Source organism: Dromiciops gliroides, chromosome 6 (genome assembly GCF_019393635.1).
Source record: "Dromiciops gliroides isolate mDroGli1 chromosome 6, mDroGli1.pri, whole genome shotgun sequence".
NCBI lineage: Eukaryota > Metazoa > Chordata > Mammalia > Microbiotheria > Microbiotheriidae > Dromiciops > Dromiciops gliroides.
Genome location: NC_057866.1, coordinates 21,762,507 through 21,785,579, shown reverse-complemented (window position 1 = coordinate 21,785,579; position 23,073 = coordinate 21,762,507). Strand labels below are relative to the sequence as shown.

At 37.2% G+C, this 23,073-nt stretch overlaps 1 protein-coding gene and 1 pseudogene across 1 annotated transcript; both read left to right on the top strand.

Annotated features, from left to right (window-relative positions):
• Nucleotides 1-4,984: 4,984 nt before the first annotated feature.
• Nucleotides 4,985-5,968, top strand: LOC122731938 (vomeronasal type-1 receptor 4-like). The gene has a single exon (XM_043972178.1). The coding sequence runs from the start codon at nucleotides 4,985-4,987 to the stop codon at nucleotides 5,966-5,968; it is 984 nt and encodes a 327-aa protein (XP_043828113.1).
• An 11,924-nt stretch (nucleotides 5,969-17,892) lies between these two features.
• Nucleotides 17,893-22,680, top strand: LOC122731936 (annotated as a pseudogene).
• The last annotated feature ends 393 nt before the right edge of the window (nucleotides 22,681-23,073 follow it).

Genomic DNA, 23,073 nt, shown 5'->3' with positions numbered 1-23,073 from the left:
GACACCCTTTCAATATACAATTTTTGCCACCCTAAAAATAGCTCCTCTTAATATTTTAAAACAAACAGGTCCTTTCTTCCTTTTTAAAAGATATCATAGGGATATAGACCTAGGAGTACTGTTGCTGGATCAAATGGTATGCACACTTTTATATCCCTTTTATCATAGTGTTTTGCTTCTGACTAACTCCTTCCCCAATTTTCCCTTCCTTCAATCACCCACACCTCCTTGCCCTTCTACTTTCCTGCTTGCTAAGATAGATTATTGCACCCAATTGAATGTGTATTCCCTTTTTTGAGCCAATTCTGGTGAGAGTAAGGTTCCCTCACTACACAACACTTTCCCCATCTTCCCCTACAAAAAAATAAAAGTTTTTTCTTGTTTCTTTTTTGTGAGATACTTTACCCTATTCCATCTCTCCCTTCCCTTTTCTCCTAGTGCATTCTCTCAAAATTGAATTTATTTTTTTAAAAAATACCATCCCTTCCTATTCAACTCACACCTGTGCTCTCTGTCTAACTATACTCCATCCACTTGCTCTTATAATGAAAAAATTCTCATGAATTACAAGTATCATCTTCCCATGTAGGAATGTAAACAGTTTAACCTTTTAATATGCTTTATGATTGCTTTTTCCTGTTTACCTTTTTTTTTTTTTTAGTGAGGCAATTGGGGTTAAGTGACTTGCCCAGGGTCACACAGCTATTAAGTGTTAAGTGTCTAAGGCTGGATTTGAACTCAGGTACTCCTGACTCCAGGGCCGGTGCTCTATCCACTGCACCACCTAGCTGCCCCCCTGTTTACCTTTTTATGCTTGTCTAGGGTCTTGTATTTGAAAGTTAAATTTTACAGCTCAGGTCTTTCCCTCAAGAATGCCTGAAAGTTCTCTCTTTCATTGATATCCCGTTTTCCCCCTGAAGGATTGTAATGGAATGTATTAAATTTGATCATTGACAACACTATGCTAAGGTTTAGTAAAAATCCAGCAATTCAAACAGTTAAAGAAGAAGATCCAGCTTCCTCCTGATGAGCCAAGTGAGCATCTGCTCGTGTCCCAGCCCAGGAACCAGCCTATCTTTTTCTTTTCTTTACTTTTTTTTTTTTTTTTGATGAGGCAATTGGGGTTAAGTGCCTTGCCCCGGGTGAAACAGCCAGTAAGTGTCAAGTGTCAGAGGCTGGATTTGAACTCAGATCCTCCTGAATCCAGGGCCGGTGCTCTATCCACTGTGCCACCTAGCTGCCCCATGCTTGTCATTTCTAACAGCACAATAATATTCCATTACAACCATATACCACAGCTTGTTCAGTCAATCTCTAATTGATGAACATTCCTTTGATTTCTAATTCTTAGCCAACACAAATAGATGCTATACATATTTTTGTACATTTTTTCACTTTTAATCTTTTTCACAATTACTATTGTCAACTATTTCCCTCCATCCAATTCCCTTCCCCATGATATTTACTCTATTTTCTATCTTCTTTCACATTGTCCCTCCTCAAAAAGGATTTGCGTCTTACTTCCCCCTCACTAATCTATCCTCCCTTCTTTTGCCCCTCCTTCCTTATCCCCTTCCCCTCCTATTTCCTTACAGGGTTAGATAGATTACTCCACTAAATTGAGTGCGTATGTTATTTGCTCCTTGAGCAACTTCTGAATGAGATTAAGGTCTTTGAGCCAATTCTGATGAATTTTAGACTCATTCACTACCCATCTTAAATAGATTACCCCCACCCAATTGGGTGTGACCCAACTCTGATGAGATTAAAATCTTTGAGCCTATTCTGACAACTACAAAGTTAATTTATTGCCCTGCTTCTCCATCATCTCTCCCCCATTCCATAAGACCTTTCCTGTTTATTTCATGTTGAATTTCACCCCATTTTACTTCTCCTCTTCCCCTTACCACAGTGCATTCTACTCACCCTTTACTTTTACCCTAAAGATGTCATCATGGGACAGCTAGGTGACTTAGTGGACAAAGCACCTACCCTGGACCCAGGAGGACCCAAGTCTAAATCTGGCCTTCAGACACAAGGTACTCACCCACTGCATGACCTCAGGTATGTCACCCAACTCCAACCAGCCCACAAAATGAGGTAAACGAAAACTAAATACTTTGCCAATATCCCTTCATAATCAATTCCTGCCTGTTCCCTCTGTCTAAATTTATTTCTATCATCTTGGAGTTAGATGTATCATCTTCCTGTATAGAAATTTAAACAGTTTAACCTTTTAGCATCCCTTTTAATTTCTTTTTCCTGTCTACCTTTTTATGGTTTTCTAGGGTCTTGTATTTGAAAGTCACATTGTCTATTTGGTTCAGGTCTTTTCATTACAAATACGTGAAAGCCCTCTTTTTAATTGAAGTCCCATTTTTTCCTCTGAAATTTTATACTCAGTTGCGTTGGATAGGTGATTCTTCATTGTAATCCCAATTCCTTTCCCCTCTGGAATATCATATTCCATGCCCTCCCATTCCTTTAATGCAGAAGCTGCTAGATCTTATGCTATCCTGACTGTGGCTCCACAGCATGGGAATTCTTTTTTTTGTCAGCTTGCAATATTTTCTACTTGACCTGGAAGTTCTGGCATTTGGTTATGATATTCCTGGGAGTTTTCCTTTTGGGATCTCCTTCAGGAGGTGATCAGTGGATTCATTCAACTTCTTTTTTACCTTCTGGTTTTAGAATATCAGGACAATTTTCCCTGACAATTTCCTGGAAGATGATGTCTAAACTCTTTCCTTGATTATAGTTTTCAGGTAGTCCAATAATTTTCAAATTATCTCTCCTGGATCTAATTTCAAGGTCAGCAGTTTTTCCAAGAATATATTTCACATTGCCCTCTATTTTTAAAAATTCATTTGGATTTGCTTTATTGTGTCTTGGTTTCTCATAAAACCACTAGCTTCCATTTGTTCAATCCTAATTCTTAGGCAATTATTTTCATCAGAGAGTGATTCCATTTGGCTTTTCAAACTGTTGAATTTTTTCTCATGTCTTTTCTGCATCACCCTCATTTCTCTTTCCATTTTTTCCTCTACTTCTCTGACTTTATCTTCAACATACTTTTTGAGTGCCTCTATAGCCTAAGACCAATTCATATTTTTCTTGGAAGCTTTAGGTGTAGGGGCCCTGATGTTGCTATCCTCTACTGAGGATGCACCTAGATCTTCCTTGTCACTAAAGAAGCTTTCTATGGTTCACAATTTATTATGCCTGGTCATCCTGCCCATCTTTCGCTTGACTTTTATCTCCTTCTTTGTGTTGGTTCCTGCTTCCAGGATATCCTGTTCCATGTTTCAGGTGGTCCCAGTTGTTATCATTGAATGAGGGGGATTGCTTCACTTAATTCACCCTTTCCCTGGTCTGTAGATAATCCCAGGACAACTTTCCAATCAAACAGACAGCAAAACTTTATGTGCCATGGTTGCTAGCTCCAACCAGCCTGCACCCCTCCCCCACCTGGGCCACAAGTGGTCAAGGTTTCTTCCTGGTTCCCTACTGAAGTAGTACATCTAAATCCCTCCTTAGCTCCTGGATACACCATTGTAGACTTCCCCCCAGCCCCCACCCCCACCAGGCATTCAGCCTTCTCACTAGAACACGAGCATATTTCCAGAAGATGCTGGCTCTACAGCTAATTCTGAAGCTTGTGTGTAAGTTTCTCTGGTGCAGTCTGCCTGGGGCTGTATCTGTGTTGGCATGATTGTGGGGCAGGACTCCACTCCCAGCCCTGAACTTCCAAGGTGTCTTTAGCTGGAAAATAATCACAGCCATCTTTTTCTTGTTTCTGCTGCTCCAGGAGTAGTTTTCTGGCTCTGTTTGGAGTTTTTTTGGGGGATAATTGTGTCAGGAAGTCTCAGTGGTTACTGCCTTTCCTTCACCGTCTTGGCTCTGCCCCCTGGATATGAATAATAAAATTCTTTTTTTTTTTTTTTTTTGGTGAGGCAATTGGGGGTAAGTGACTTGCCCAGGGTCACACAGCTAGTAAGTGTTAAGTGTCTGAGGCCAGATTTGAACTCAGGTACTCCTGAATCCAGGGCCAGTGCTCTATCCACTGCGCCACCTAGCTGCCCCAATAAAATTCTTAAGAGTTAAAATATTATCTTACCATATAGAACTATAAACAGTTTATCCTTATTGAATCTCTTATGTTTTCTCTTTCTTATTTTTTATATTTAACTCATGTCTTGTATTTGGAGATCAATTTGAATTTTCATATATCTTTTTCTACACTGGGCTGCAGTGCCTACCCACTGGCTTGAACTAAATGGGTGGCCTTTTAGCTGTTTATTTTTTTAATTGGGTATGGGGTCCCTCCTTCTTGGACTCTCCTCTGTTTGTGATTTTGCTCTTGGTCTGCCCCAGAGGCAGGATGATGATGTTGTGTTATTTGGAAATAAGGCCTCTCTGATATCTTCTGCTGTGTGAGGGATCTTTCTGCTGGTTAACCTCAAAAGTTTGGGGTTATGCAGGTGAGTAGCCCATAGATTGTGTGGGCAAGACCTGGCTGATGGTCTGTGCTGCTAAATGCTGGGTTGCCTTGAGGATTGCTGGTTTCCAGGGCTGGGGGGGTAGGGTCTAATTTTTGGATTCTTTTGAGCTTTGTTCTGAGTCTAACTGCTGTTACTACTCTAGGACCTTGCTCCCCTCCCATTCCAGTGAGAGAAATCTTGCCTGCTATGTTGGCAAGCTACTTCCTTCCTTTTAAATCAGTTCTGAAGCAGTTTTTATGGTTTTTGGATCAGAAAGTAGAAGGTTAATAGTTCTAACTCAACCATTTTGGCACTAAAAATTAATAATGCATTTTGTATAATTCTATATCTCCATAGCAACCAACATTTATAGAAGCTTATTCTCTTTGTCAGAAAACCCTCAAATTTCATTTGCAATAATTGGTTTTATAACAGAATCTTTTCTCTTCCTTCCAAGGTCACTTTGCATCTGAATTCCAATTTTCTGTCCAATAGAAAAAGGAATGCAATCTCATGAGGATATCCTATGTATTTTCTACACTCTCCAGATTATAACTGGAATCATTAGCAATCTTTTACTCCTTTACCTGTATGGCTCCAATTTACTTACTAGTCAAAGGATGAGATCCATTGTTGTGATCTTCATTAATTTGTCCTTTTCCCACATTTTGTTGATCCTCTTCAAGGGAGTTATATTTGCTGTCCAGATTTGCATCCAGACATTTGTTCTGGGTGACACTGAATGTAAAATAATAATTTATCTACAGAGAGTGTCCCGGAGTCTTTGCCTTTGCACCACCTGCCACCTAAGCATCTATCAAGCTGTCACCATCAGTTCTGGCAGACCCCTATGGGCAGAGCTGAAAGCCAAAGCCCAAAAGTACATTGTTTCATCCTGTGCCTTCATATGGGTATTCAGTCTATTGATAGATGTGGATGTCCCTTGGTATGTGAATGGTCCTAGGAACAGCACAAACAGTAAGCTGCTTGAGAATGTTGGACACTGCTCTTTAGATAGGCATGCCATGGCTGCCTCAAAACTTGTAATCAGGAAGTTACTTTATGATGCAGTGTTTCTTGGAATCATGGCCATTACCAGTGGGTACATGGTGCTTATTTTGTACAGACATGACTGGCAAGTGCAACACATTCATACTACCAACCTCAACTCCAATTCTTCCCTAGAGATCAGGGCCACCAAAGTCATCCTGTTGCTCATGAGCCTCTTCATATGTTTTTATTCACTCAGTTCTATTTTTATTGTTGTGATGGAGAATTCTAAAGTTGCAAACCATTGGGTGATACATATCTCTGGTTTTTTTAACTTGTGTTACCCAATATTCAGTCCATTTGTTTTAATAAGTAGTGACTCACAGATCCACATCTGTTGCAATGCTTTCAAAGATATAAAAATGTCTTATTCCCACTCATTAATATTGACATCTCACATGAAACATGTTTTAAAGCATAGAATCATGGAATTTTAAAGCTAAAAAGAGAAAAAGTTCTAGAATCTCTTTTAGCCTAAATATTTTATTCTATAAAAGAGGACATGAGAAAAGGATCAAGTTTTCATCAATCAGAAAATTATTATAATACTTTCTCAGAACTCAGCTTTTTAATATTTTGCTTTTATATCCATGAGTATCACAGATTTGGTGACAAATAGAAAGGTTAGAAATGTTCACTGAATTTTCTTAATAATTTCAAATTGTGGTTTCCTTCTTCATAGAAGAAATTTATCTCATTGGTGACCAAGTATAATATGCTATTATTTTTTAATTTTTTCCCACCTGAACAGTATTTTATATTTCAGTTATATGTAAACATAATTTTCACATTCATTTTTGTAAGAATTTTGTTCCAAATTTTTCTCCTACTCTCCCTTCCCTTCGTCTTCCCTAACACCACAAGTAATCTGATATAGGTTATCCAGTATAATCAAGTTAAACATATTTCCACATTAGTTTTGCTATGAAAGAAGAATCATAATAAAATGGAATAACCATGGTAAAGAAAAAATGTGAAAACAATAAGCTTAAAACTGCATTTAGTATACATTGTTCTTTTTCTTCGTGTTCTTTTTTCGTCATGAGACTTTTGGAATTCTCTTGGACCATTGCATTACTGAGATGAGCTAAGTTCTTCATAGCTCTTCACTGAACAGTGTAGCTGTTATTGTTTACAATTTCATCTTGGTTCTATTCACTTCATTGAACATAACATGGAATTCCTATTGTTGTTTTGTTTTCTCCTGAAGTCCACATGATCAGCATTCTTTAATGCATAATTGAATTTCATTACATTTATATTCTGCATCTTATTCAGTCATTCCCGAATTGATGGACTTCCCCCAATTTCCAATTCTTTGATTCACAAAAAAGGATCTATTATATTTTTGAACATGTAGGTCCTTTTCCCTCTTTTGTGATGCTTTTAGAATACAGTCCTACTATTGCTATTTCTGGGTCTGAGGGTATGCACAGTTTTATAGCTTCTTGGGAATAGTTGCAAATTGTTCTCCAGAAAGGTTGGATCAGTTCACAACTCCACCAATAAATCATCTTTTCCAACATTTATCATTTTCTTTTTCGGCCATATTAACCAATCTGATAGGAACAAGGTGGGATATCAGAGTTATTTTGATTTGCATTTTTATAATAGAGAATGAGTTAAAGCATTTTTCATATGACTATGGATAGCTTTAAATTCTTCACCTACAAACTGCCTATTCATGTAATTTGAAAATTTATCAATTGGAAAATGACTAGTATTCTTACAAAACTGACTTAAGGGCAGCTAGGTGGTACAGTGGATAAAGCACTGGCATTGGATTCAGGAGGACCTGAGTTCAAATCTGACCTCATATAATTGACACTAGCTATTTGACCCTGGGCAAGTCACTTAACCCTCATTGCCCTGCAAAAAACAAACAAACAAACAAAAATTGTATATCCAATATTTCAGCATGCAACTTTGGGGGCAGCTAGGTGGTGCAGTGGATGAAGCACTGTCCCTGGATTCAGGAGGACCTGAGTTCAAATCTGACCTCATATAATTGACACTAGCTGTTTGACCCTGGGCAAGTCACTTAACCCTCATTGCCCTGCAAAAAACAAAAAAACAAAAATTGTATATCCAATATTTCAGCATGAAACTTTGGGGGCAGCTAGGTGGTGCAGTGGATGAAGCACTGTCCCTGGATTCAGGAGGACCAGAGTTCAAGTCCGATCTCAAACACTTAACACTTACTGGCTGTGTGACCCTGGGCAAGTCACTTAACTGTCATTGCCCTGCAAACCCCCCCCCCCAAAACAAAAAACAAACAAAAAATCTGACTTAGATCTCTATATATTTAAGATCAGAAATAGTGGTTGTAAAACTATTTCACATTTTTCTACTTTCTTTCTAATCTTGGCCACATTGGTTGTGTTTGTCCAAAAAACTTCTTAATTTAATGTAATCAAAATTATCCATTTAGAATCTCATAATGTTTTCTTTTTTCTTTTCTTTTTCTTTAGAGTATTTAGACTTTTATTTTTCTTTAATTACATATAAAACTAAATTTAATGTCCATTTTTAATACTTTGTAAATCAGGGGCAGCTAGGTCGTGCAGTGGATAAGGAACTGGCCAGGATTCAGGAGGACCTGATTTCAAATCTGTCGTCAGACACTAGACACTTGCTAGCTGTGTGACCGACCCTGGGCAAGTCACTTAAAACAAAAACAAAAACAAAAAGCCTTTGTAAATCCACTTACTCACTCCCTGCCTTAAGAATACAAGTAATTCAATATAAGTTATACATGAGTAGTCATACAAAACATTTCCACATTAGGTTGTGAAAGTAAACAGATTAAAAGCATACAAGAAAAACATTAAAAATATGCATCAACCTGTATTGAGTCACCATCACTTCTTTCTCTGGATAGGGATCACATTTTTCATTAAGTACTTAACAGTTGTCTCGGATCAATGCATTGCTGAGTATAGCCAAGTCATAAACAGCTGATCATCTTACAGCATTGCTTTTACTTTGTATACTGTACACATCACTTTGCATCACCTCCTGTAAGTCTTTCCAGGTTTTTCTGAGAGCATCCTGCTCATCATTTCTTACAACATGATAATCCATCCTGCAATGCCATTGCCAAACTGATGGGCATCTCCTCTATTTGGAATTCTTTTCACCAGAAAAGCGCTTCCATAAATATTTTTGTACATATAGGTCCTTTCACTATTTGTTTTTATCTCTTTTGGATACCAACCTAGTAGTGTATATTTCTAGGTCACAGCATATGAATTGTTTTTTAGTCCTTTGGCCATAGTTCCAAATTACTCTACAGAATGTTTGAATCAGTTTAAAACTTCACCAATGGTGTGTTATTCTCTCATTTCCCCAATATTCCCTATAACATTTGTCATTTTCCTCTGCTATCCTATTATTCAATCCAATAGATATAATACCCCAGAATTGCTTTGACTTGCATCTCTCTAATCAATAATGAATAGAGTGGCTTTTTAAATTTGGGTAAAGATGGCTTTGCTTATTATAACTGTAAACTTTTCATATCATTTAACAACTGGGGAATGGCTTTTATTTCAATAAATTTGACTCAGTTCTCTATGTGTTTGAGAAATGAGGCCTTTGTCAAACAAACTTGCTTCAAATTATTTCACAGTTTCTATTGGTAACTGAATTTCCTTTCATCCTACTCCCTCCTCATGTCCTTTACTCTATCTCTATCTTTTTCACCCTTACTCTCCTCAAAGGTATTTTTCTTCTGACTGCCCCATCCCCCATTCCTGCCCTCCCTTCTTTCACTTTCTCCCCTTTTCCCCTTCCTTTACTACTTTCCTGCAGGGTAGGATAGATTAGTATAAGTAATTGAATGTGTATCCCCTCTGAGCCAATTCTGATGAGAGTAAGGTTCCCTTACTCTCCAACACCTTCTCAATTTTCCCCCCCACTGTATAATCTTTGTCTTGCTTTTTTAGTGCGCTATTCCACCTATTCCTTTCCCTTTCATCCAGTGCATTCCTCTCCCACCCCTTATTTTTTTAAAAAGATATCATCCCTTCATATTCAACACAGTCCTGTGCCCCCTATCAAATTATACTACATCTACCAGCCCTAATAATGAGAAAGTTCTTATGAGTTACAAGTATCATCTTCCCATGTAGAGTGTAAACAGTTTAACTTTTTAATATGTCTTATGATTTATTTTTCTTATTTACCTTTTTATGCTTCTCTAGGGTCCAGTATTTGAAAGTCAAATTTTCTATTCACCTCAGGTCTTTTCCTGAAGAATGCCTGATTTAGGTTATTCTTTAGGAAAGTAAAAGGGTAAGGGGAAAAGGGGGGGTGATAGAAGGGAGGGAAGAAGCAGTGGAGAACATGGTAATGAAAAGGGAAGGGGACTGATAAAAGGGATGGCAGATTGGGGAAGGCAAGTGTAAGAAGCAAATTATTGGTGAGGAGGAATAGGATGAAAAAAGGGGGGGAAAGTACAAAGAGGGTAAATAGAATGGAGGGAAATTGACAGTTAGGAATAATAACTGCGAATGTGAAAGGGATAAACTCTGCCATAAAATGGAAGTGAATAGCAGAGTGGATTAAAAAAGCAGAATCCAGCAATATGCTGTTTAGAAAAAACACATTTGAAGCAGAAAGATACACATAGAGTAAAAGTAAAAAGTTGGAGCAGAAAATCTTATGCTTAAACTGAAGTAAAAAAAGCAGGGGTAATAATCCTTATCTCAGACAAAGCAAAGGCAAAAATTCATCTAATTAAAAGAGATAAGGAAGGAAACTACATCTTGCTAAAAGGTGCTATAGATAATGAAGTAATATCAACACTAAGCATGTATGCGCAAAGTGGTATTGCATCCAAATTCTTAGAGGAAAAGTTAAATGAGCTATAAGAGGAAAAAGACAGCAAAATTATACTAGTTGGGAATCTGTATCTTTCCCTCTCAGAATTAGATAATTCTAGCCACAAAAGAAATGAGAAAGAAATTAAAGTGGTTAATAGAATGTTAGAAATGATAGATTTCTGGAGAAAATTGAATGGGGATAGAAAGGAATATACAATTTTCTCAGACATGACACATATTCAAAAATTGAACATGTATTAGGGCAAAAAAAACCTCATAGTCAAATGTTGAAGGGCAGAAATAGTAAATGTCTCCTTCTAAGATCATGATGCAATAAAAATTACATGTAATAAAGAGTCATGGAAAGGTAGACTGAAAATTAATTGGTAACTAAATAATTTCATTCTAAAGAATGAGTGGGTCAAACAACAAATCATAGAAAAAGGCAATAACTTAATCCAGGAAAATGACAATAATGAGACAACATACTAAAATCTTTGGGATGCAGCCAAAGCAGTGCTTGGGGGAAATTTTATAGCTCTAACTGCTTACATGAATAAAAAAGAGAAAGAGGAGATCAATGAATTGTGCATACAACTTCAAAAGCTAGAAAAAGTACAAACTAACACCCCCAATTAAATGCTAAATTAGAAATCCTGAAAATTAAAGGAGAAATTAATAAAATTGAAAGCAAGAAAATTATCGAATTAATCAATAAAACTAAGCTGGTTTTATAAAAAAAAACCACAATAAAATAGATAAACCATTGGTTAATTTGATTTATAAAAAAGAAAAAAACAAATTACCAGTATCAAAAATGAAAGGGAAGGGGCAGCTAGGTGGCACAGTGGATAGAGCACTGGCCCTGGAGTCAGGAGGACCTGAGTTCAAATCTGATCTCAGACACTTAACACTTACTAGCTGTGTGACCCTGGGCAAGTCACTTAACCCCATTTGTCTCACTAAAAAAAAAAAAATGAAAGGGATGCTCTCACCACCAATGAAGTAGAAATTAAAGCAATAGATAGGAACTATTTTGCCCAACTGTATGCCAATAATTTTCACAATCTAAATGAAATGGATAAATATTTACAAAAATACAAACTGACCAGGTTAACTGAAGAGGAAATAAAATCCTTAAAGAAGCCAATATAAGAAAAAGGAATTGAAAATGCCAGTAATGAACTCCCTAAGAAAAAATCTCCAGGATCAGATGGGTTTACAAATGAATTCTCCCAAACATTTAAAGAACAAATAATTCCAATATTATGCAGATTATATGGAAAAATAGGTGAAGAAGGAGTGCTACCAAATTCCTTTTATGGTATAAATATGGTGTTGATATTCAAACCAGGCAAAGCCAAATCAAAGAAAGAAAATTATATACCAATTTCCCTAATGAATATTGATGCAACAATCTTAAATAAGATATTAGCAAGTAATCACCAGGATAATACACTATGGCCAGGTGGGATTTATACCAGGAATGCAGGGCTGGTTCAACATTAGGAAAACCATCAACATAATAAACCACATCAATAAGAAAACTAATCAAAATCATATGATTATCTCAATAGATGCAGAGAAAGCTTTTGACAAAATATAGCATCCATTCCTATTAAAAACACTAGAAAGTTAGGGGCAGCTAGGTGTCATAGTGGATACAACACCGGCCCTGGATTCAGGAGGGCCTGAGTTCAAATCTGGCCTCAGAAAGTCACTTAACCTCACTAAAAACAAAACAAAACAAAACAAAAACAAAACCAACCAAACAAACAAACAAAAACACTAGAAAGCTTAGGAATAGGTGGAGCTTTCCTTAAAATAATAAGCACTAACTATCTAAAACCAGCGGCAAGCATTATATATAATGATAAGATAAGTTAGAGACCTTCCCAATAAGGTCAGGGGCGAAACAGTGATGTCCATTATCACCTCTATTATTTTGTATTGTACGAGAAATGTTAGCTTTAGCAATCAGAGAAGAAAAAGGAATTAAAGGAATTAGAATAGCCAAGGAGGAAACAAAACTATCACTCTTTGCAGATGATATGATGGTATACTTAAGGAATCCTAGAGAATCAACTCAAAAATTACTTGAAACAATTAACAACTTTAGCAAAGTAGCAGGATATAAAGTAAATCCACATAAATCATCAGTTCTATACATTACCAACAAAGTCCAGCAGCAAGAGCTAGAAAGAAAAATTCCATTTAAAGGAATGGTAGACAATATAAAATACTTGGGAATCTACATGCCAAGACAAACCCAGGAACTCTATGAACACAATTACAAAACACTTTTCACACAAATCAAATAAGATCTAAATAACTGGAAAAATATCAATTGCTCATGGATAGGCTGAACTAATATAAAAATGGCAATTCTACATAAATTAATTTACATATTCAGTGCCATAGCAATCAGACTACCTAAAAATATTTTACAAAGCTAGAAGAAATAATAACAAAAGTCATCTGAAAAACAAAAGGTCAAGAATATAAATGGAATTAATGAAAAAAAATGTACAGGAAGGCAGGATAGCTGTACCAAATCTGAAACTTTACTATAAAGCGGCAGTCATCAAAACTATTTGGTACTGTCTAAGAAATAGAGTGGTGGATTAATGGAATCAGTTAGGCAGAGGAGAAACAGTAGTAAATGACTTTAGAAATGTACTATTTGATAAACCTAAAGACTCCACAGCTTCTGGGATAAGAACTCAGTATTTGACAAAAATGCTGGGAAAACTGGAAGATATTATGGCAGAAACTAGACATAGACCAACATCTTATACATTATACTAAAATAAAGACAAAATGGGTACATAATTTAGATATAAAAGGTGATACCATAGGTAAATTAGGAGAGGAAGGGATAGTTTAGCTCTCAGATTTATGGGAAGGAGAGAAGTTTATGACCAAACAAGAGGTAGAGAATATTATGAAATGCAAAATGAATTATTTTGATTACATTAAATTAAAAAGGTTTTGTACAAACAGAAGCAATGCATCCAAAATTAGAAGGGAGGAAGAAAACTGGGAAACAATTTTTATAGCCAATACGTCTGATAAAGGTCTCATTTCTAAATTATATTGAGAACTAAATCAAATTTATAAGAATACAAATCATTCCCCATTTGAGAAATGGTCAAAGGATATGAACAGGCAGTTTTCTGATGAAGAAATCGAAGCCATCTATTGCCATATGAAAAAAATGCTCTAAATCACTATTGATTAGAGAGATGCAAATCAGAACAACTCTGAAGTACCACCTGACACCTGTCAGATTGGCTAATATAACATAAAACTAAAATAATAAATGTTGGAGAAGCTGTGGAAAAATTGAAACAATAATGCATTGTTGATGGAGTTGTGAAGTGATCCAACCATTCTGGAAAGCAATTTGGAATTATGCCAAAAGGGCTATAAAGCTGCACATACCCTTTAAACCAGCAATATCACTATTAGTTCTTTTTCCCAAAGAGATCTGTAAGGGGCTAGTCTGTCTAAAATATCTGAGTGGTCGCCAATGAATGCTTTAGCAAGAGTTAGACTTTTAAGCATTTATTAAGGAGAATAAGAATTTGGTGAAAACAAAGAGAAAGGCCTAGATTCATCTATCTATTAAAGGGAGAGTGCATTTCTAGCTCCCTTCTCCACCCGAGTTCTAAGGAAAGAGAGTGATAGCGCCAGTCTTCACCCCTCTTCCTCCCACAAGCAAACCTCACTTCCTGATGCCAAAGGGCCAGATGTCTTGCCCTCAGATGCCTTCTCCTCATGACAAAGCTTTGCCACAGTAAGTCTCCAGCAGGTGGCATCATTCCAATCATTACAGATCATAAGAAAGGGAAAAGGACCCACATGTAAAAAATATTTATAGCTGTTCTTTTTGTGGTGGCAAGGAATTGGGGAATGGCTGAAAAAGTTGTGGTATATTAATGTAATGAAATACTATTGTGCTATAAGAAATGAGAATCAGGTAGATTTCAGAGAAACCTGGAAGTACTTCTATGAATTGATGATGAGTGAGATGAGCAAAACCAGGAGAACATTGTACACAGTATGAACAACATTATGTGTTCATCAACTGTGATAGACTTGATTCTTCTCAGCAATACCATGGTCCAAGATATTTCCAAAGGGCTCATGATGGAAAATGCTCTCCAAATCCAGAAAAAAAACAAACCCAAAACTATGTAATCTAGATACAGATAGAGCCATACTATTTGTATTTCTTTTTTGAGGTATTTCCTTTTTGCTCTGATCCTTCTCTAATAACATGATTAATGCAGAAATATATTTATTATGATTGTACATATATAACCTATATCAAATTACTCGCTGTCTTGGGGAGGTGTGAGGGAGGGCAGGGAGGGAGAAAAATTTGAAACTAGAAATCTTATAAAAACAAATATTGGAAACTATCTCTAAATGTAACTGGAAAATAATAAAATGTTTATATGGGGGAAAAGGGCATTAAAACCCTCAGAAGAAGACACCATTAGAGATTCCTTGAGGTTTAGATACTCTTGCTCTTTTGCAAAAATAATTATTAATAATTAATTTCTAGGAGAAACTCAAAAGCTGCTCTGTCCCCCTCCCCAGGCTAGGAAGAGCCTTCAGTTTAACAAAAGGAATGCAGATCAACCTTTCTGACTAGCTACAGAAGGAAACATACCTTGACCACTCCTCTGGTCTCATCAACCAATGGTATTAGATGATTCTAGCCAATTAACTTTGAGTAGTGTGTAAGAGCTGCTTCTATTGAAGGAGAAAAGGGCCTGGACCTCAGGACGTTTTATCTCTCTTGAGCCAGAGATTCTCTTGAACTAGGCATGAACCTTCTCTTCTCCTTCCTGGGACTTTTACTTAGGCCTGAAACTAATGGGGAAGGCAGTCAGGAATATGTGATCTTAATCAATAATAAATGCTTACTGCCAACACTGGTGTAATAACCATTAATTATTTTTTTAAATTATAGAAGTATTTTATTATTTTCCAGTTACATGTAGAGATAGTTTTCAACATTTGTTTTTATAAGATTTCTAGTTTCAAATTTTTTCTCCTTCCATCCTCTCCCTTCCCCTCCCCAAGACAGGAAGTAATCTGAGATATATATACACACACACACACACACACACACACACACACACACACACACACAAAAATATTTATTGCTGCTCTTTTTGTGGTGGCAAAATATTAGAAATTGAAGGAATGTCCATCAATTGGGGAATGAATAAATAAGTTGTGGTATATGAATGTAGTAGTAGTAGGCTTCCACCAGTCTCGGACGATCATGGATAAGTGCCTTGAAGAGCCACAGGCCACAGTATGGCTGTGTAGTCTGATATATATATATATATATATATTATTGTGCTATAAGAAACAATAAGCAGGCATATTTCAGAAGAAATCTTTGAAGACATATGAATTTATGCTGAGTGAAATGAGCAGAAGCATGAGAACTTTGAACACAGCACCAGCAACATTATGTGATGATAGACTGTGATAGACTTAGCTCTTCTCTGCAATACAATGATACAGGACTCATGATGGAAAATGCTCTCCACATCTAGAAGAAACAACAAAACTGTGGAATCATGATGGAGATTGAACCATATCATTTCTACTTTTTTTTGTTTTTCCCTTTTGTTCTGAGTCTTCTTTTACAACATGACTAATGCAGAAATATGTGTAATATGATTGTAGATATTTAATCTACATCAAATGGCCTTCTGTCTTGGGGAGGGGGGAAGGAAAGGAGGGAGGAAGAAAAATTTGGAACCAGAAATCTTATAAAAACAAATATGAGGGAAGGATATTAAAGTTATGAAGAAATTGTGTATACCTTATTTTTATATCCTTTTCCTTCATAAAAGAAAAAGGAAAAAAAAAAAAGATGGGAAACTAATGCTGCTAACTACTATGGCGCATGTACATATGGACATTTGACTACCTAATGGATTTTAATAGATAAACCATCAGATATGTTGAGGACATTGTGTTGTTGTTGTTTTTTGTTGTTAGGTTTTTTTTTTTTTGTTGTTGTTTTTGTGGGGCAATGAGGGTTAAGTGACTTGCCCAAGGTCACACAGCTAGTAAGTGGCAAGTGTCTGAGGACTGATTTGAACTCAGGTCCTCCTGAATCCAGGGCTAGTACTTTATCCACTGTGCCCCCTAGCTGCCCCTGTTGTTGTTTCTTAATTTGATGCTGCGTTGCCTTATCTAGCTTTAGCTAGGATTTCAGTGGCCATTTACAGGTCCAACTCTCCCACCTATCCACATGGTATCTTAGATTTGTCCTTTTTCCGACCTATGCCAATTTTCCCTTCCTTAGTGAGCCTAGTGGCACTCTCGAGGGATCAACACATTGGTTTCAGGCCTAGGGTACATACTTTATCTACATTATCAACTGTTTCTCAGAGCTGTTCTATTAAAACAATCCACCAAACTCAGTCTACCCAGAGGCAGAGGTTATAAGGAAATAAATGCATGCCTAGCACTGAAGACATTCGAAAGGAGCAATGAGGCTTTCAGAATCAACATTCTGCATTAGTCAATATATTTATTAACTTCCCTATAAATATTTTTGTATAAATATGTCCTTTTCCTTTATCACTTTGGAAATAGGGTTGACCGCTCATTGTTGAAGAAGAGCAAAAACATCACACAGTGATGCCTTCACTAGAATATGAAATGGATTTAATTGAAGCAGAGCTGCACAAAATCATCAGTCTAATCCTCTCTTTTCTGAGACATCAAAGGCCAGTAGAAAGACAATCAGGATAACTGAAGATGTCCCAGGATGCAGTCAATGACCTTGCCATCTTCCATGTCTGACAGATCTCTAAGCTCTTCACAGCACCCACTGCAGCAGCTTTCATAGGCACTGGAACAAACAGTTTTTATTGGCTAATTCTACTTTAGGGAATTTTTCACATACTTGGGATAGACATCCGCCTAACTCACCCAGGGATTTGTGGTCTCTTGGTTACTAACAAGTGCTTTAGCCTTTCTACTGAGATGGTTTTATTGGGATTGACTTGCTGTTTATATTATAGCTTCTCAGAGCCACAGGTGGACAACAATAGTGAATGAGAAGCCCTGAACAAGGCTAGTCAATTGCTCATGTAAGGTGTGCTAGAATATGGGTGTTTAGAGTCCAGTGTACCAAAGTAAAAGAAAATGGGGCAGCTAGGTGGCACAGTGGATAGAGCACTGGCCCTGGAGTCAGGAGTACCTGAGTTCAAATCGAGACACTTAACACTAGCTGTGTGACCCTGGGCAAGTCACTTAACCCCAATTGCCTCACTAAAAAAAGTAAAAGAGAAATCAAGAAGGATAGGAACTGAGAAGCTACATTTGACCATAAGATATCACAGGTAACATTAGAAAGGACTTTTTGATGAGAGTGAGCAAACCAGAAGCAAAATTGTAAAGGGATTAGAAGTGTGTGAGACAAATGAAGCAGGTTTTGAAAATTGATGGTTGCATACTTTTTTCATTTTGCTTAAAAATTTGAGTGACCCATGGAAAGACTAGTAGGACCAAGTAGATTGCCAGGATGTATGTTTAAAATTGAATATGTTTTCTTTTTTTTAAAGATGTGGCCAGAAACTGGATGAAGAAAAAAAACAACCTATTTCTGCATATTTATGAAAATAACCATGAAAAAACAAGCAGCACAAGAGAAAAGAGAGTCACTTTTTTGTCTTGTAGAGAATGGAGAGAAGTTTTGTTCTCTTGTTCAATATGAAGGAAAGAGAAAAAAGGTCAAGGAACAGCGAGCTCTGTGACATATTTTGCAATGATGTGACTACTTGTACTCAAGTAAGTTTGCAAATTAGTGGTTACCTCACTTCCAGCTTGTTGTTCAGAGTCAATTTCTTCTTCATTCCATGTTCTACTATGCCTGAACATCAGTGAAAATGACTACAACATTTCCAGTACAAGTGTCAATTTTAATCAAGCAGATCCTGCTTTCCTAAAAGTTCAAACTTTTTTTTTACATCCTGCTTTAATGTGGTACATTGGGAAACAATCATTCTTGAAACCTTTTACGGTGAATGGACTTCACACTTAGCTTCAACTTTCCATCCTTCAATTGAAGAAGTAGTATGATAGATGCTCTTATGCATGGAGCTTCCTATATCAGAGATAGGAAATTTTGGTAGACTTTCATTATTCTCCAGCCTTTTGCATCAGGTAAAACAAGCCTCAGCAAAGACAGGAGTAATTCACTGAATAATATGGAAACATATGGACCCCAGGAATCCAATACTTAGCAAGGTGGTAGAGGGGATAGAGTGTTTTGCTTTGACCAGAAACTTGATTTCCAGTATCATGGAAATAATGTATTATTTTCAAATCCTGGACCAAGTCACCTCTATTCTCTCAGTCTTTTTTTGGTATCTAGTGAATAGATACACCTGTACAAGCTCCAGGATAGATAAACTGATTGCTCTATTTCAGTTTCATCTTCACTCTATCCTCATTTATCTGGTACATATTGTTGCCAAATAGCATGTCTGAAATCTTAAAAAGAAAATAATAATAAAAAGTATAGATACACTGGCAAACACATGCAAATACAAATATATGCCTGGTGCTACTTTTGTCATCCAGTTTAAAAAAAAAAACCTCCTAAAATATGAGCATCATTTTCTATCTACAGACAGTAAAAGCACAGATATCATATGATTGTTTTAACTATCAAATTGGATTCCATAAAATGCATTGCAAAATAAAGCACTAAATAAATGTTACGAGCAAGAATGGATTTAATTGTATTTGCAGTAGAAAAAAGTCACGAGGATTTCTAGTTTTCAGAGATTAGACCCCTCACATATCAGTGTGCAGCCATCACTGTCTCCTCCATTCCAAAGGCTTGAAAGGGATTTCGGTTCTTCCTTTTCTCTTATCAGGCAGAGGAAAAAAATTCTCTCCCAAATGTTAGCAGTTGCTTCTTTGGAGAATCTAATTAATCACTTTTAATTGCTGCTAGGTATTTTCACCTGACAACAAAGGTTGTTTCTTCCTCAGACTCATCCCAGATTCCTTCTGCTGACTTTGCTTGTTGAGGTGACATGAGCTCTTGAGGGAGATGAATTCAGTAAAGGCTGTGTCTATAAATCCATCCCTAATCATCCCCACAAAACACATACATACACCCATGCATGCACATATACTAACACACTTACATACCCACATGCAGCTGTAGCCACTGCTTTGGCAGCACAGATCTGAATGGTGAGTAACTGTATGCCTTGGCCACAGAGAGGGAGATTCATAGGAATCTCATCTTTGAGAATAGAACTTAACTTCTCTTGGTGCTTGGGATAAAGAAAGCACCTTGTAGATAAAGCCTAAATAGGTATTCATTCTTCTTTCCTCAAATTGCAGCAAGGGCATATTTTCTGTCCTAGGTCCTTGTCAGGTGTCTCTGACTCTGCCCATTCCCTACTCTGGTCCCCAACAAGGCTAAGGGGAACACTTGTTGGTGCAGCACTCAGCAGGTTATGATTCAGATGCTGGGAGATTCTGGACTGTAACATTCCTGGGAGGAAACTGGGTTCTTGTCATTTCCTCTCTCAATAGATCACAGGAAGGAGCTGTAACTTTTCAGTCTGAGCTCAACCCAAGGCACAGAACAAAGCTCTGATTAATCACTGATCTAAGCTCAATGTGTTAAAAAAAAAAAGTCACTGGGAGCTGTCTAACAACCTCAGTGGGTGAGATCAGAGTCCCGATAGCCTTCCTGCATCAGCAGAGCAGTATGGGGCTTAGACACCTGGCTGCTGCTCTCAATGACTTCAGGCCCTTCAGCTTGAGCCTAACCCTGCTTCCCCTGCACCAGGTGCAGGGATTTGAAAGAATTTGGATGACAGGCTGAGTGTTCCTGTGGGGATTGTTAAAGCAGATGCTCCACAGCCTAATCTCTTTTCTTGTGCCAGTCATGTATACTCAGAGATTCAGAGCAGAAAAGATATCAGAGTAGTTACCTAAAGCCTCATTTTACAAGTGAGGGTACCGAGGCCCAGAGAGACTCAATATCTCTTTCAAAGTAACAGACAGTCAGGATCAATGGGCATTATATTTGAATGCATGTGCTGCCTGACTCTTCATGACATCTTTATTTTATTGCCCTATTCTCCTTCCTGGATGGCATGAGATGACTGATGTCAATGTAGCTTTCATTGGGAAGCTGGAAAGTCTTTGGATACAGTCTGAAACCTTATTCCTCTCCCCTTCATCCTTTCTTCTGCCCTTTTCTTTATTCTTTTCCATCATCCTTACAGATGCCACCCTTATAATCCTGGCAAACCTTACATTTAGTGATTTTCTGCCTTTCCAACATTGCTTGTGAGAAATTGGGAAAAGTCTTTGTTTTCCATGCCATGGATGCCCATGCACCATGGTGAAATGGGAAGGACACTCAAATTAGAAGCACAGGACATGGGTTCCAATCCTGACTGTGCTCCTTACTTCTTGTGCTGCCTGGGAGAGATCACTTCATTTTTGTGGGTGTCTGGTTCTTGATTTTAATGATAATTGGCATAACAAAACTGACAAAGAGGCCACTGACTCAGCCATAGCCTCAGCATCCTTACAGCAGTAGCTTCCATATTGAAGTAACTCCTTGGCTGACACAGCCCTCTGTCCTCATTTGCTTCCCTTATTCTTTGCAGAATAGAGTGCCTAATACTAAGCAATTCACATCAGCCAAGAACTCTCTTAGGGAGAACAGTGGAAAAAGAAGTTGAAAAAGGGTGGCTGACAGAAAATTATGCATGGGAATCTTGTGTGTGTTTTCTCAGCTTTTGTTTAAAATTTTATTGCAAAGACTATATGAGGCTTCATTCAACTACAATCCCTTGCTTTGGAAAGGGAAAAGGAGAGAGATCCAGTAAGCGAGTATTATACTTATTTTACCATATCGATTGCATTTTCCACTGTATTTTTTTGAGAAAATAGGTGTTAAATGACATACCCAGGTTAACACTGCTAGCTAGTGTCTGAAATCAGGTTTGAACTCATCCCCTCCTGATTCTAGGTCCACTGTATTTTAATGCAAAGTTGTAACAGGGTTTGGATAATTGCCCTGTCATTTTTTCAAAGTCCAGAGCACAGTCCTTAAGTATAAGTGCAACCATTTTTTAATGCCAGAGGATAAGAATGCTTGCTTCCTCAATGTCAAAAGTATTGGTATGAATAAATCATTTTTCTAAAACTATATATTTCAAAAAAAGAAGGATTACCAAAACTAATCTTATTAGTGAGCAATGTGTAGAATCCTATTTGGAATACCTAGTATCATAACAGAATTCTTTCTTTTCATTCCCAGGTAACTTCGGATCTGACAATCTTTTTTCTATACAAGACAATACTTAAGGGATACATTCTAATGATGGTATCCTGTGCCTTATGTACATGCTTCAGATTGTTGTTGGAGTATTTGGGAATGGTTTGCTCCTTTATTCATATACTTCTAATATAAACTCTTGTCAAAGGATAAGATCCATTTATGTGATATTCATTCATTTGGCCTTTTCCAATATTGTGATGATTTTCTCCAGGGGCCTTCCATGGGCAATCCATTATTGCATTAAGAAAATATTTCTAAGTGACATTGGTTGTAAAATCACAGTTTGTATGCAAGGAGTGTCCTGAGGTCTTTCCCTTTGTACTACCTGCCTAATGAGTGTCTTCCTGGCCATCAGCATCAGTTCTGGTGGTCCCATATAGGCAAAGCTCAAAGTCAGAGCCCAAAAGTGCATTGTTCCATCCTGTGTCTTCATATGGGTACTCAATCTGTTGATAGATGGGGTTGTGCCTCTGTTAGTGACTGGCACTAGGAATAACACAAATAGTAACCTGAATAGAAACATGGGGCTTTGTTCTATGGAGAGGTCTGCCACGACTATCTCAAAACTTCTCATTTGGAAGTCATTTTATGATGCAGTGTTTGTGGGATTGATGGCCATTACCAGTGGCTACATGGTGCTTGTTTGTATAGACACCACTGGCAAGTTAAACACATTCAGAATGCCAGCGTAGCCTTCAGTTCTTCCCCAGAGACCAGAGCCACCAAAGTCATCATTTTTCTCATGAGCATCTTTGTATGTTCTTATTCAGTTAGTTCTATATTTGTTATTGTGATGGATAATTCTAAAAACACAAACCCAAGGGTGTTACATATTTCTATTGTTTTTGCCTCCTTTTACCCAACTATCAGTCCATTTCTTTTAATCAGTAGTTACTCTTGGAACCCCAATTGTTTTAAGGATTTCAAAAAGGTGAAAATTTCTTATCATTGAGGTCTCAGAAGAAAATGATTAAATTTTAGAAATGTGGAATTTTAAAGCAACTCAAAGCAACAGCAACAACGAAAAACATAAAGCCTTCCCAAATTTCACTCCAAACATACTATTCTCTAAGAGAAGACATCAGAGCAAAGGATTATGGTTTTTTTAAATATCCTTTTTGTTTTGTTTTGTTTTTTTTTAGTGAGGCAATTGGTTTTAAGTGACTTGCCCAGGGTCACACGGCTAGTAAGTGTTAAGTGTCTGAGGCTGGATTTGAACTCAGGTACTCCTGAATCCAGGGCCGGTGCTCTATCCACTGCGCCACCTAGCTGCCCCAAGGATTATGTTTTGATAAATCAAAAATGATTTTGTTTTCTGAATGTTAGGCTCCTTGATATATGTCAC